We start from the raw sequence: 13692 nt of genomic DNA on the forward strand, positions 1-13692 counted from the left end.
TGCTGAACTTATTTTCTAAATTATAGCTTGAAAAAGAAATCCTTCGAAATTTTTTTGGGAAGAAGATGAAGTGGGGTGGAAAAAAAAGTTTTAAAGATTTAGGATTGGTGGTGGCACATATAAGAAATTTGGATTTAATTTGTAAAAAATAAAAAAGTTTGGGTATTGAAATTGCAATTATTTCCTTTTAATTTTGGCATTTTTTTTTTCACTGTTTTTAATGGTAAATCTAATGGATCTTTACGGCAGGGGGATTTTCACACAGAAGGTTTTAAACCGGGGGGAAGGGGGGGTGTCTTCTACGATTTCCAATAGGTAGGGGGTATATTGCATATGAAAACATTTTTAGGGGGGTCTTCTGCTATTAATCCTTTAGCTTATTTTATTCCTTAATAATACATCCTCGTAGCCAACATAAACTAAATTTCATGAAGTATCCTGTGGTTGCAGCGTATTACCTTCATTTTATGGATTTAGTTTGAACAGTTCAATTCTCATGCATCCATGTTCTTACAAGAGGAGTTCCTTTGGGTGTTTAAATTTTTGACTGTAAATTGGTCCGTTTCTTTTATTGCTGCTCTTGATATGCTTCTATGGTCTATTTTTTCTCTACCACCTTACAGTTTTGATACTGAGCAGGTTTGCTAGGAAGCGTGGCTCCATGTGTGCTCTATGGGAGCAACGTTGAGAGGCTCGGATCAGCTCCTGGTGCTTTTACCAATCACTGCTTGCCTTACACTGGTCTTTACTTTATTGGGAATTCGTTATTTGGCTGGAATTGCCTCGCGCCTTGGTTTTCATATCCCGCCCGCACAGCTATTCGACGGAAGTTTAACCTAGAGGTTTGTTGTCTTCATAAATTTGGTTGATGCTCCATATGAGGAAGCTAGTAGTTTTTTTTTCCCCCTGATTATCATCATTATGCCATAAAGTTTTCTTAGCTTTGCTTCCAAATTAATGCTGAAACTTGAAAATTTCCAGCTTTGTGCATTTGCATAAAAGGAATGATTTCCTTTGGCTTTTATTATAAAGTGCAAATGAATCGGACAATGAGAAAATGTATTGGTGTGATATCAAATGACAAATGTATTTGTCAAATTAATTATTTGTTTTTTAGTTGGTAGTTGTTTACAGATATCATTTCCATTATATTTGAGATCTAAGAATGTTGCACTCTATTCTTCTACATTTTTTAAAATAATTTATACAGACTAAATTAAGTTTATATCACAATATGTCAGTTCAAACCATGATTTTATAAATATTCCAGTATTCCACATTGATGGCATTTCAATATTGCATGCAATTCATATCTTCTCCATATTTTTTATGTGGGAAAATTAGGGTTACACTCACTAACCTTTCACCTTGCGTAGTTTCAGCTCCCCATCCTTTAAAATTGAGGTTTTGGGTCATCTCATATTTAAATATGTGAATTTGGCTCACCATGTAACGGAAACAGTCAATGTGGACATTAAAAAGTCAAAAATTCTTTAGAATGGCCTTTATGTCCTTACTATTAATTGACTATTAAAAGAAAACAAATTGCCTAACCCAAAAAAATAAAAGGAAAAAAAAATAAAAAATCACTTTCTACCCCATCCACCTCCACCCACTACCACTTCCTCATTCTAAATCCCTGTATTCTGTGCTTCACATTTCTATGCTGACTGTTCATGGATTCATCCAAGTCTGAACCCTGCACCCTATTTTTGTTTGGAACTTTTTTGATGTCTCCACATTTTAATAATTTCACTCAGCACAACAAAATTTACTCACTGTACTTCAATAACAAATCCAAAAAAATAAAAAATAAAAAAAAGCTTCCTATTTAATGCTTGTAAATACATAAACTTAATAAGAACGATACAGGAAATGATCTAGATTCCTATTTTTCGTGCTTTCTAACACAAATTTGTGTCAATACTTGTAAAAAGTTATAAAAAAGACCAAAGTTGGAGTCTTGGAATATAGACTTGGTGATTCTGATTTTGGAGTGTTTTTGGCAGGCTGTTGTAATTGGTGTATTTTTTGTTGGTGATTGCATTAGATAGCGACTAAGAATGGGAGGTGATGGCGGTAATCGAAGTGGGGTGAGGTTGATGTGATGGGGAAGTTGAGTGATTTTTTCTTTTCCATTTATTTTCCTGTTTAAGATTTTCTTTTCTTTTTCTTTTCTTTTTTATTCTTTTAATATTAATTTAAAGCAAGGGCATTATAGTCATCTTGAAGAAATTTTGACTCGCAGTTTTAGTGATGTGGGAAACCAAATTCATAGATTTAAATCGGTAAGCGACCTAGAACCTCAGTTTCAAAGGCCGAGTTGGAGCGCACAGCCCTAATTTTCCTTGTATTGACAAAATAGAAACTCAAAATTTGCGATTGCCTTCTCAAGAGAGGTAAGGCTTCCTGTATCATGCCTTTTCCCATCTCTTTCATAAACATAGAGAAAGGAGGAAAGGGCCCCAGGAACAGGGGAATGGTTTGTAAAACTCTCTTGACACGTTTTACCTTTCTGTTGGGACTATGTCACTATGTTTAAACTTTGATTCAAATCATCTCCCGAACCCACATGATTTTGAGTTGTAATGATTCTTGCCGGTTTTAGATTTTATTGCAGTATTCTTATGGCATTTAAAATCTGATCTGTTGTCATTAACAGGGCAGCTGCGAGGCGCTTGCCAGATCCTGTGGATGCTGTGGAAGCCTTGTGGATGATGAGATTCAACGTGAACAATGTGAATCAGCCTGTGATTTTGCAACTCACGTCTTCTGCCATGCATGTGCCCTTTGCCAGGAAGGTCGTGAGGTTCGCCGTAGGCTTCCTCATCCCGGGTTCAATGCCCAACCAGTCTTGGTCATGATTCCACCTGGCGCACAGACCATGGGTCGTGGGGCCTAAGTATCTGTCTCAGCACACCCGACTTGGATATTTCTATAATCGTGGTACTTATAAGCAGAACCTCTATTCAACTGAAGTACGTAAAAATCGTGTTTGAAACTCTTCACTTTGTCAAAAAAACGCAGTGAGAATGGTGATATCATTATATTGTGTTTGTTTATAACATGTATAAGTAGCATCGACGATTACCTATAGGAAAAACGAAAATTTGTTGCGACTTTTGCCTGGACAAAAGCGTTGGTTGTGTATTTGATGATTTTACAGTCGTATCTATTACAATGCATAAACCCTTTTTATATAGACTTTAAATTAGTCGTAACTGAAGCAGGAAAATGTTAATTCCTGGTGCTGTGAAACCTTGCTTCAGCCTATCTTTCCTCGATTTCTTCTTAGAGACCAGCTTCTTTCTCTCTAGAGGAATGGTTTTGTGTGCATAAATGGAGAGTGCATAGCTTCCAATGAGGAATAGCGGCAACAGCCCACCAACACTAAGTAAGACGATCAATCCTGTGCTGAACCCGGAGGCTGCTTCAACATCCCGGGCCATGTTCTTCTGTTGATCCATCGGATTTGACGCCGAAAGAAACGTAATAATTTGACAACGAACAATTTAAGAAGAAGAAGGGATTTCAAGAAGAGAATATCAATTTATTTTATAGATTTGAGAGTACTCATTACAATGCAAATAAGCCTAATTTGAATTGAACTCAACTTTTAGAATCCTATTTAAATTCTATCTTTATCCAAATCCAAGAGATACTAGGATGCAAAATAGAATATCTAATATGAATTCCATTCTACGAAGGGTTGGTCTATGGGTACATAAGGGTTTGTACACAATGGTGTCCACACCCTCACATGAGGGGGGCCCGCCTGAATATAATATTCAGGCGGGCCCCCCTCATGTGAGGGTGTGGACACCATTGTGTACCAACCCTTATGTACCACAAGAGTTTTCCTTCTACGAAAACAATCCACATGATTCCGTCTAGTGAATACTTTATAACGTCTTCCTATACTTGTTCTAGGATTTTTATCGGTAGCACGACTCTTGTACATGGACTTCGTAATCGATACTCTCGTACGTATTTAGTCCACCTTCTTAGAATGTATTGAGAAGGGATTTTAATAGTTTTGAACACAAAACTTAAAGACGGCTAGAGCATGTCCATCTCTAATTAAATATGTGTTATGTACAAGATTATAACTTTTTCTTTTTTTATATTAATGTTGAGTACGATAGAATACATTTGACCTAACATGCGAAAGAGGCATATTGCATGCATGATTTGTGTACAATATTATGTGGCTTAAAGGAGTTTATTCAAAATATTGTGATATAATAAATTTGTTAATCAAGAGACGTCTAATTTGAAATGAAATGAAACGAAATATTATTTATGTATTTTATGCCCGCTTGTTGTAATTTGTCGCCAAAAATTTGCGAATGTACCTCATTAACCATCGGAAATTTTCAACAGAAAACAGGTCCATTGAAGATTTACCTGGCTTCTAGTCGAAAATGGACGAATTTCAGTTGATCGGAAAAAATTTCATCGATCTTCCAAAAGTGTTAATAATATTCAAGAGAAAATATTTAAAGCAAATCGATTTTGCAAGTTTTTGTGATTTCTCATTTGAACATTACATTGAACACTGATCAAATCGGAATTATATATTTAAATGAGAGAAATGTCAAGCGATAATGAAAATGAAACTTGTATCATGAAACATAGTTTAATTGCATACATAAGACCTCAACAAAGGGCATTTGGTCTAGTGGTATGATTCTCGCTTAGGGTGCGAGAGGTCCCGAGTTCAATTCTCGGAATGCCCCACTGGTAACCTTTTATTTTTGCACTGACCAAATTAATTATAGGCCTACACTGGTCTCTGCTTTGTTGTAGCCCAATACCAGATTGGGTCAAAAACTCCACTGACTAGAATCCTATTTATTAAACAAAAATCGATTTTAATCCTATTAGTTCAATACTGATAGAGAAGCTAATTAAAATTAAAACGTAAATAATTATTGCAAAATAACAAAAGCTTGATTAGAAATTGAGATTATCAAGACAAGACTCATAAATAGTTATCAAAATATTGAATGATTGTAGAGAAGATTAGATGCGAGTTGGTTTGGTTAAAATGCAAATCACACCCACCAAATTCTTAAGTCGATTTTAGTAATTTTTGAAATCCCATTTCAGATTTTAGTACCGTAATTAAACGTATAAGAATAATATGAATAAATACTTGTTTATTTAATCCCAATTCAAAACAAGATTTAACCAAATTCATAGTGTTCGATTTCGATTTCATTCATTAGACATAGGAGCGGATCAAGAATTTTTTTTTCAGTGCAGACGATATTAATAAAAGTGAAAAAATAACAACATTATAGCACAAACATTATATTCAAAATGAAATAACTTATAATTTGACCCATCTTCTCCATCTGATATTTCTGGTATGCTTCACCTTGAACAAATGAATTAGAGGCCACAGACATTTCTAGTGCTCCAAAATATATATCCAATGGGGTTGACCCAAAGTCCAGTGCAGGGCATGAGTTGGGTCCGCCCCTGATTCTGCCTGCACTAGGCATGAGTCGGGTCCGTCCCTGATCAGACATAATCATAATGTTCGAACTTTTGTAGCATCCATAGCAAGCAGAACCTGCCAGTTTCTTAACATTTGTCAAATGGTATAGAATATAGATCCTTCATACAAATCAACCACTGCACATTTTAAAAAGGGAAATTCTATGTAGAAGTTTTCCAAGATGCTCACGTGGGGAGTGGGTCCCATGTGAGTAAAATAATCCACCCACCTTATGCTATGCGTATTCTGTAAAGTATTTGTAAAAAAATGTTCTGTACATGTATTAGAACTCTTTTAAAAAGAAACTACATACCCAATTCCTTTTTTTTTCCCCCTTTTTTGGAGGACTAAAAATCAAATTAACTACCATAATCATGAGCCTATTCTATGTTAATATCAACTTCACCATCTTTAAAATAAGAAACAATAATCAACCTTTAGAAAGATTTATCGAAGTTCAACATGCTTGAATAATTTATGTAGCATGAATCTAAATTTCAAATGTTGATTGCATATACAAGCAAGCAAGCCTCTGTTTTGCTTAGATAAAAATCAAAATTTTAATAGATTTTAATTAAAATTGAAGAAATGTGTGTTTATTATAAAAATTGCGAGTCCAGTAATTTGAGGTTGAAAAATGAATTTTCAAAGAAAAATGAATATTATAAAATGGGGGCTAAAACATGGACTAAATGTTAATAAATATAACAATTGCTACTCTTAATTTTTGGGCTAAGAATATTATTTAATAAAATGAAAAATTTTGATTGAAGAATCACAATACTCGAACTCAGTACCACGTTTTGAGGAATCAATCCATTGAAAGAGAGAACTCGCCATGAGAAACCATTGGAATCCAAGAATGTTGTTATCCTAGAAATTTCGTCACCATCAACGTCATTCTTGCCAACATCTTTAGATCTGTCTCATAAAAAATATTGGCTTGTTTACTAAGCAGATTATTGAGCCACCGCCCAGTCGCCCACCGGTGGGGAAAGTTGGTCTGGTTGAATGGGTAGGGGAAGGAGAAGGAGGAGGAGAAGGAGAATGAAGGATGATATGGGAATGCCCCTGTACACAATATAATTTTTTTTTTTTTTTTTTTTCAGATGTTATTGGATTAGTATTGTAATTGTAAATTTACTGTGATGTATTGTTAAAAAGATGCTTTCATTGTGGCGTGGTTACAAATGGTGTAACAAGTGGGACCGCAAAAAATAAAAAATAAAAAAAATCGCGAAATCGCAAATCAAACCGAAACTATTGGTTTGAGTTTACGTGGACCCGAGATTTTTGTCCCCTCAAATAGAATCAAACTGTTTCAAAATAATTTGATTTAGATTTCGATTTTTAAAAACTGTACGAAATGGAAACATATATTTTTTAATTAAAAAAATGTTTTTATTAACATAACTATCGTAGCAAATCACATCCAAAGTTTCAAAAGCTCTAAACTAAACTCTCATTTTCCAAATTTTTGACACTTAACTATCACTGCTAAACGAAATGCGATTCCTAAGCGCAAATCGTCAATTGCCTTTTGTCCATTATTCTGTTAATTTTTAATTAAATCGTCTCTTTCTCTTTTCTCTCTCAATAAGTCTTATATTCTCATTCAAACCATTTTTTTTTATTGTTCTTTCTTTCATTTGTTGCTTTTGAATTTATTATACACTTGTCAGTTGTGATTTAGATAGAAAAATGAATGTTTGTGTGCCTATATGATTAATGAACTAGTTCGTGGTCTAAAAAAAACGAAAGACAAAACGTATTGATTGTATGAAAATACTAAAGTTTCCTAATTAGTACTATTACCTGTTTCTTTCTTAAAGTTGTTAGGAAATGAAATTTATCATTTCTCAAAAAGCTCAAACTCTATCAATATTTTTACATTTAAACATATCATGTTTGGTCCTTAATTTTCATTTCATTGACAAGATGAAATGAGTTTTAATCAAACTATAATAGTAGAATGTGATTCTGCCATTATCAACAACTGTATGACAATATGAAAGGTAAATAGAAAGAAAGGTAGATGTATTCGTTCTATTAACATCTTTTGGTAACCAAATTTGAAAATAATTTATTTATGAGATTTCATGGAAAATATGAATATAATTTAACATTTAATATTATCAGTTTAAATATATTACTATAATATCGATAGCTAAACTGCGGATTAATATCGAACCAAATTGAAAATTATGGTTTGATTTTGTTCGAAAATTAAAATGCTTTTAGTTTGAAAAAAATTTCAAATCGCATTAAATGATTTGAATGAAAAATATGGCATATACCATTCGAATCGTACCCCATTCACAACTAATGACAAGTAAATTTTATGACGATAGTATAATTACTCTTTGATGTAATAGACAAAAATCGTGGTAGTAACATATCCACCAAATTACTTTTAGTCCCATATTCGGCTAAAATTTTGAAAAAAGTAAAAATAATTTTAAAAAATTATAAAACAAAAAATTTCATAAAGAAAAAAAAAATTGTAAGAAAGTTTTTTCCTTTTCTTTTTTCATTTTCTATTTGAAGGTTCTGACGTAATGAATTACTAAAATCCAGCTGTAGTCCGGCCTAAGCCCTCTCTAATACTCCTTGAAGAGCTGAGTTGTCAATAACATAATCCCCAAAGAGAGGAAAAAAGGTGAGGAAAAAATGAGTGTGATCGACATTTTGACTCGGGTGGATGCGATCTGCAAGAAGTATGACAAATACGACATTGAAAAGCAGAAGGATTCCAACGTTGCCGGCGATGACGCATTCGCTCGCCTTTACGCCGCCGTAGACTCCGACATCGAGGCTGCTCTTCAGGTATCAAAATAGAATCCCTAAATTTTCAATTTCTGTTGAATTTATTAGAAAAGTACTGCTGGAATTTTGATTGTTTATGTTTATTACTTTGAATTTGGCAGAAAGCGGAGACTGCTGCGCAGGAGAAGAGTAGGGCGTCAGCTGTGGCGATCAATGCGGAGATTCGGAGAACGAAGGCCCGGTTGTTGGAGGAGGTCCCCAAACTGCAGAGATTAGCTGTCAAGAAGGTAAGATTCTGCGTGATTTCTTTTATTCTCTTAGTAGATTAATTTTTCCAAATTTTTTTATTCAAATTGGTGTGCTATATTGAATTCAATTACTGCATTTGTCTTCTTTTTTATTTAATTTTATTTATTACCATCTTGTCGTAGTCATGTTTATAATAGCATTTACTGGATTTTTATTATTATTATTATTATTATTATTTTCTGGGCATGAGTTCGCTTTTGTCTATGTATTTATTATATTAGAAATGTGTTTTAATTTGGAATTGCAACAATCTGAGTTGAGCACAAAGACACTTTTAGCGGAAGGCAAGTTTGTCGGATGCTTAATTGTCTTTTATTTAATCTAGAAGTACATGCATGCTTTGATGTATTTGAGAATTAAAAGGTTGTGGTTAGCTGATAGTAAACCCGTGCCTGTGCAAAATCTCATTTGTATTTTCATAGTTCTTTAACTGATCCTCTCCATGTTGCCTTCTTTGAAGACCCCCAGCCCAAAAGCATGGAGTAATAATATGGAAAGAATAATTTTTGTATTTCGTTCAAACTTCCAGTAGAGGGGTATTCTTGATAAAACTAACAGCTGTTTGCTTCACTATTGATATGGGAGCAATCTAAGGAGTGGTGGTTCCTGCTGCAATCACAAATCATAGTGCATGAAGGAAACATTTGAAAGATGGATTCCATCTTTGTTTGCAGATTATAAGTCTTTATACATTTCTAAATTCTTAGTACACTGAGCGGCAGGTGTGAGGGGCTGGATAAATGTAGTCTGGGGATTAAGGAGTCCTTAATTCAGCTTGATAGAGCTGTACCCGGTTACACAGGAACTTTGGGAACTAAGATGCAGTAGTCCATGGATATTTCGTCTCTTTTTATTTAAATTCCAATGCAGCTTTGACTCTGTTGTGTATTATATGAGCCTTGGAATTTATTATAAAATTACTTTTAACCTCTAAATCCCAAAGCTTCTGAACTTGATTGCTTCTGTTTCTAACACCTTTTGATCTACAAGTTTCAACATTGATGACACTTGGGACATAAAAATCCACATCCATAAAAGCTTTGTAGCCCTGGTCCTCCATATTTGTGTCTAAGTTGCAACATTGAAGGAATTGATATTATTTGACATTTACATTTTAATATGCTTGGCTTCCTCTGGGCATAAAACCTTTATAATGTCATCTACTGTGTTTGAACATGTAAATTCAGTAGTATACAGGATAAATGTGTATGTAAGCATATATAAAATTGTACACTAATATGTGCTGTAACGCATAATTTTAGTATTCGTTGATCACTTACCCTTAGATAGTGTGATGGGTGAATGTCTTTGGATAGAAATCTTGGAAATGGAACGTTAATCAGAACCAAGTGTGCTGTACTGATTTTAAGTTAGTTTGCCTTTTGGTATGATGGACAGTGTTTGATTTAGCAATGATGCTTTTGGCTTCAGTAGTTGGAAGCTAATTTTATTGACTTTTTTATGCCAGCCTGCACCTTCAATTTGAATGAGTAGATGGACTAAGAGCATTGCTTCAGTAATGATAGTTTTAGCCATATCTGCAATGCTTGTACTTATCATTCTCTGATTTGTGACTGAAGTCCTCCCAATTTCACTGTTACGTGACAGATGCTGGCTTCTCTTTCCATGTTTGCTATTTCTACTGTCTCACACAGTAATTTCACCCTAGGAAACCAAGCAGGAGCCTGACCTTTTAGAGTTTGCTTGTGTAATAATTAGTCTCTTAAGTGCAGGTTAAGGGGCTTTCAACAGAAGAAATTGCTGCCCGTAACGATTTGGCACTTGCATTGCCTGATAGGATTCAAGCGATACCAGATGGTGGTGCAGCTGCACCCAAGCAACCAGGAGGTTGGGGAACTTCAGCTCCTCGTAAAGAAATTAAATTCGATTCAGGTTATATGTTTGATCTTCTACGTATTCAAATCGTTTACTAGTAGCCTTCAGTCTATTATTTATTAACTTGTGCTGTATAAATGAATTCTAGATGGACGGTTCGACAGTGAATATTTTCAGCAAACTGAAGACTCAAGTCAGTTCAGACAAGAGTATGAAATGCGGAAAATGCGACAGGTTTGGGCTTTTCAAGAATATCTTATTATAGACTTGTTTTGGCAAAGATTTAACCAATTTTCAATTTATTAGTTTACAATTACTTTCATCTTGATGCAGGACCAAGGTTTGGATGTCATAGGAGAAGGTTTGGATACTTTAAAAAACATGGCCCATGACATGAATGAGGTGATGTATTCCTGATTTTCTGTTTACTCCACTATTATGGATAGTAACAAAATACAGTGCGCTGCATGCAGGAATTGGACAGGCAAGTTCCTCTGATGGATGAGATTGACACCAAGGTTAGGAATTTCGTCAATCTTGTTATTATTTAATACTAAGAGGGCAGTTATCAATACGTTAATAGTGGAAGTCTGATTTTGTAAGTGGTACCGTTATGTCCTGCTAGACTATAACAGATTTATAACCATTAAGTTCATTTACATTTTTATTAATTAAGATGATGCATTCTTTCTAGTAACTGGATCTTCATCAAATTACTCATCATGAGGAAGAAGAATCAAGTTTCATGAACAAAAATCCAACAACTATGTCAATTGTCCATCACGTAATAGAAATTTTATTACATAGAAAATGGTTATGTGTTGTTCAAGATGACCAACAAAGTCATGCATTGTGCATAGTGGAGCATAATGTGATTTTGCAACTGTGTATAGCTACACAGTATTAATTCTATATAAAAATTTCTTAGCCAACGGCCCAACAATGTCTCTTCTCTTCACATCTTACAGGTGGACCAGGCAACATCTGACCTTAAAAATACCAATGTTAGACTTAAGGACACTGTTAACCAGGTAACTTGGGCTTCAACTCTTTATTTTTATTTATGGATTAAACCTAGCTACATGCTGCACTCGGTAGTCAATGTGTTTGATGGAGTTTCGGTTTTGTACCAGCTGCGATCTAGTCGAAATTTTTGTATCGACATCATTTTGCTCTGTATTATTCTTGGTATTGCAGCCTATTTATACAAGTAAGTTCTCAGTTCGATTCTAATTTAGGTGATAGCTTTTATCGTACATCAAAAACTCTGTCCATTCTCTTTGTCATAGTGGTAACTTTATAACTCAATTTGCCCGAGCATGTTTACTGTCTACGACTACATAAAAGAACAATTATGTTAACTGACAAGATAACAATTTGTACTCTATTCTCTGCTTGACTAATTTTTATGGTTGAATTCTCAAACCATATTGGTTGCCTCCGGTTTAATTTTCAATTATTAAGGGTCTGTTTGGCATAACTTTTACTTTTGCTTTAGAAGAGCTTTTGGATGAAGCAATCATAATTTTTGTTTGGAAATAAATTTTTAAAAGAGCTTCCTATATTCCAAAAGTGCTTTTAGAGGAAGGCACATTGGACCGGCTTCCTCTAAAAGTTCTTTTAACTAAAATAAGCACTTTCATAAAATTAGACAAACTGTCCAAAAGCAGCTTTTAGGTCTCAAAAGCTCCTTTTGGCTTTTCACAAGCCATGCCAAAAGGGCCCTAAATTTCTTTTACTAAATTTTCTATTTCAAAGCTCCTTTTTTAAATTAAAATTATGTTTGGTTGTCATAGATACCTTTTAGATGATGAATTATCTAATGTATCAAATATAAATGTTAAGAATATGCTCAAAGGTTTAAAAGAACTTTCAAGGAAGAGAAGATGCATAACAAAAAGAAAAAGAAGACAGAATGAGGAGATGAGAAGGGAAAAAAGAGGCAGTTAGTTTGCTGGCTACTGATTTAAAAAACTCGTAACACAATTATCTCGTTTTAGAGATTTTGAAAATCGTTTTAAAAACCAAAAATATAAATGGGTAATGCCTTAATTGTAAAATTTCTATTCGAACAATGCTATCTAACTCCAATGGTGCTAGAGCACTAGGTGGCCATACTTAATAGGTGTAATTAAATGAATCACGTGTCATTGCATTTAAATGAATCAGTCATTTAATGCTATCTATGTTGCCAGCTAAACTTGGGTTAAACACCAGTGTGGTTAAATAACATTACTCTTTCTATTTTCGCTAGTTATATATACAGAAGTACCAAAAACAGAACAATACACCTAACTGTTACTGTTTTTTGCACATATAACCTGCCTATATCAGTTTTAATGCTCATTTATGTCTTTTGCAGTGTATTGAAGAAGTAAAAAGTGGTTTCAAGTGCTTACAGATGGTACCGTTTGACTTTTTTGTATTGGTTTCAAGAGCTTCCAAATGGTACCGTACAATGATTTCAATTTCTTCTGCATTTTGAGATGTTGCTGTGTGCTTGGTTGTATATTTTTATTAGATTATAATGTTCATGAGTTTTCGTGTGTAAAACATGCCTTCTGCTTTGGAAATACTAGATAATTCGTTGTGTATTACAGTGACATTTCTTGATTCTCCTTTCGCTCTATATCGATACTTGTATTCAAATGTGTAACATTTTTAGTGAGATTTTAATTTCAAATTTTTATCTACTGGGATACTATTTACAACCTCTTAAATATTTAAATATACTGATTTTATGCAGTATCAATCCATGAAATAAATCTCTTATTTGGTAGGTGTCGTATTTATTGGTCAGGTGGGAGTTGTAGCTGAGGTTCTCTATATTTCCTTCAGCCATCGTCGTCTTTTGTCCATGGTCTTTTCGCCCTTACGGGTACATATGAAAATAGAGAATGACTTTGTCACATTTAACCATTTTAGCCATCCAATTCCTATCCCTCTGCCTTATTCCGAAAAAAAGGAAGAAAGAAAAAAAAAAAATTCTTTTAATAAAATGATCAATGAAAAATATTTTGATGGGCTTTGCTATATGGACAGGCCTGTCCAAACCGCCACATCGGCCTCTGTTTGGATGGGGGCTTGTCCAAGAAGATTATTCCTAATTCAACTGTGCTACACGATCCGTGTGGATGACCGCGGAGATGATCGTGCACATACACATGGGGGTCAAGATTATTTCATTCGCACGGGACTCACGCATCCCATGTGAGGGTGCGGTAATTGGGAGGTGTCATCCATGCTGATCGAGTGGCATTATTCTTCCTATTTTG

The 13692-nt window shown here is 34.3% G+C and overlaps 2 protein-coding genes and 1 non-coding gene across 4 annotated transcripts in view; all 3 read left to right on the plus strand.

Annotated features, from left to right (window-relative positions):
* Positions 1-3200, plus strand: part of LOC111369393 (cell number regulator 8) — a 6749-nt gene extending 3549 nt beyond the window's left edge. Inside the window, exons 2-3 of the mRNA XM_022990892.1 lie at positions 640-842; positions 2663-3200. Coding sequence (XP_022846660.1) covers positions 640-842; positions 2663-2902 — 443 coding nt within the window. The 3' untranslated portion in view covers positions 2903-3200. The remainder of the gene's footprint in view (positions 1-639; positions 843-2662) is intronic.
* A 1467-nt stretch (positions 3201-4667) lies between these two features.
* Positions 4668-4739, plus strand: TRNAP-AGG. Its single transcript has one exon. It is a non-coding gene; the product is annotated as a tRNA-Pro (tRNA).
* A 3337-nt stretch (positions 4740-8076) lies between these two features.
* LOC111369394 (syntaxin-71-like) lies at positions 8077-13118 on the plus strand. Of its 2 annotated transcripts, none has more exons than XM_022990893.1 (9): positions 8077-8332; positions 8434-8559; positions 10315-10474; positions 10566-10651; positions 10751-10819; positions 10891-10935; positions 11386-11448; positions 11540-11627; positions 12780-13118. In XM_022990893.1, exons 1-9 carry the CDS (start codon positions 8177-8179, stop codon positions 12785-12787), a joined length of 801 nt encoding a protein of 266 aa, XP_022846661.1. In that variant the 5' UTR covers positions 8077-8176; the 3' UTR covers positions 12788-13118. The 2 variants fall into 2 exon arrangements, with proteins under 2 accessions (XP_022846661.1, XP_022846662.1); XM_022990894.1 differs by having other exon boundaries at positions 8078-8332; positions 11551-11627.
* Positions 13119-13692: the final 574 nt, after the last annotated feature.

This window comes from Olea europaea, chromosome 20 (assembly GCF_002742605.1).
Source record: "Olea europaea var. sylvestris chromosome 20, O_europaea_v1, whole genome shotgun sequence".
Classification (NCBI taxonomy): domain Eukaryota; kingdom Viridiplantae; phylum Streptophyta; class Magnoliopsida; order Lamiales; family Oleaceae; genus Olea; species Olea europaea.

Coding starts and splice junctions, on each gene's coding strand:
- LOC111369394 (XM_022990893.1), top strand. CDS start 8,177: ATGAGTGTGATCGACATTTTGACTCGGGTGGATGCGATCTGCAAGAAG. Junction 10,475..10,565: donor AGAAATTAAATTCGATTCAG/GTTATATGTTTG, acceptor AATGAATTCTAG/ATGGACGGTTCGACAGTGAA. Junction 10,820..10,890: donor TGGCCCATGACATGAATGAG/GTGATGTATTCC, acceptor CGCTGCATGCAG/GAATTGGACAGGCAAGTTCC.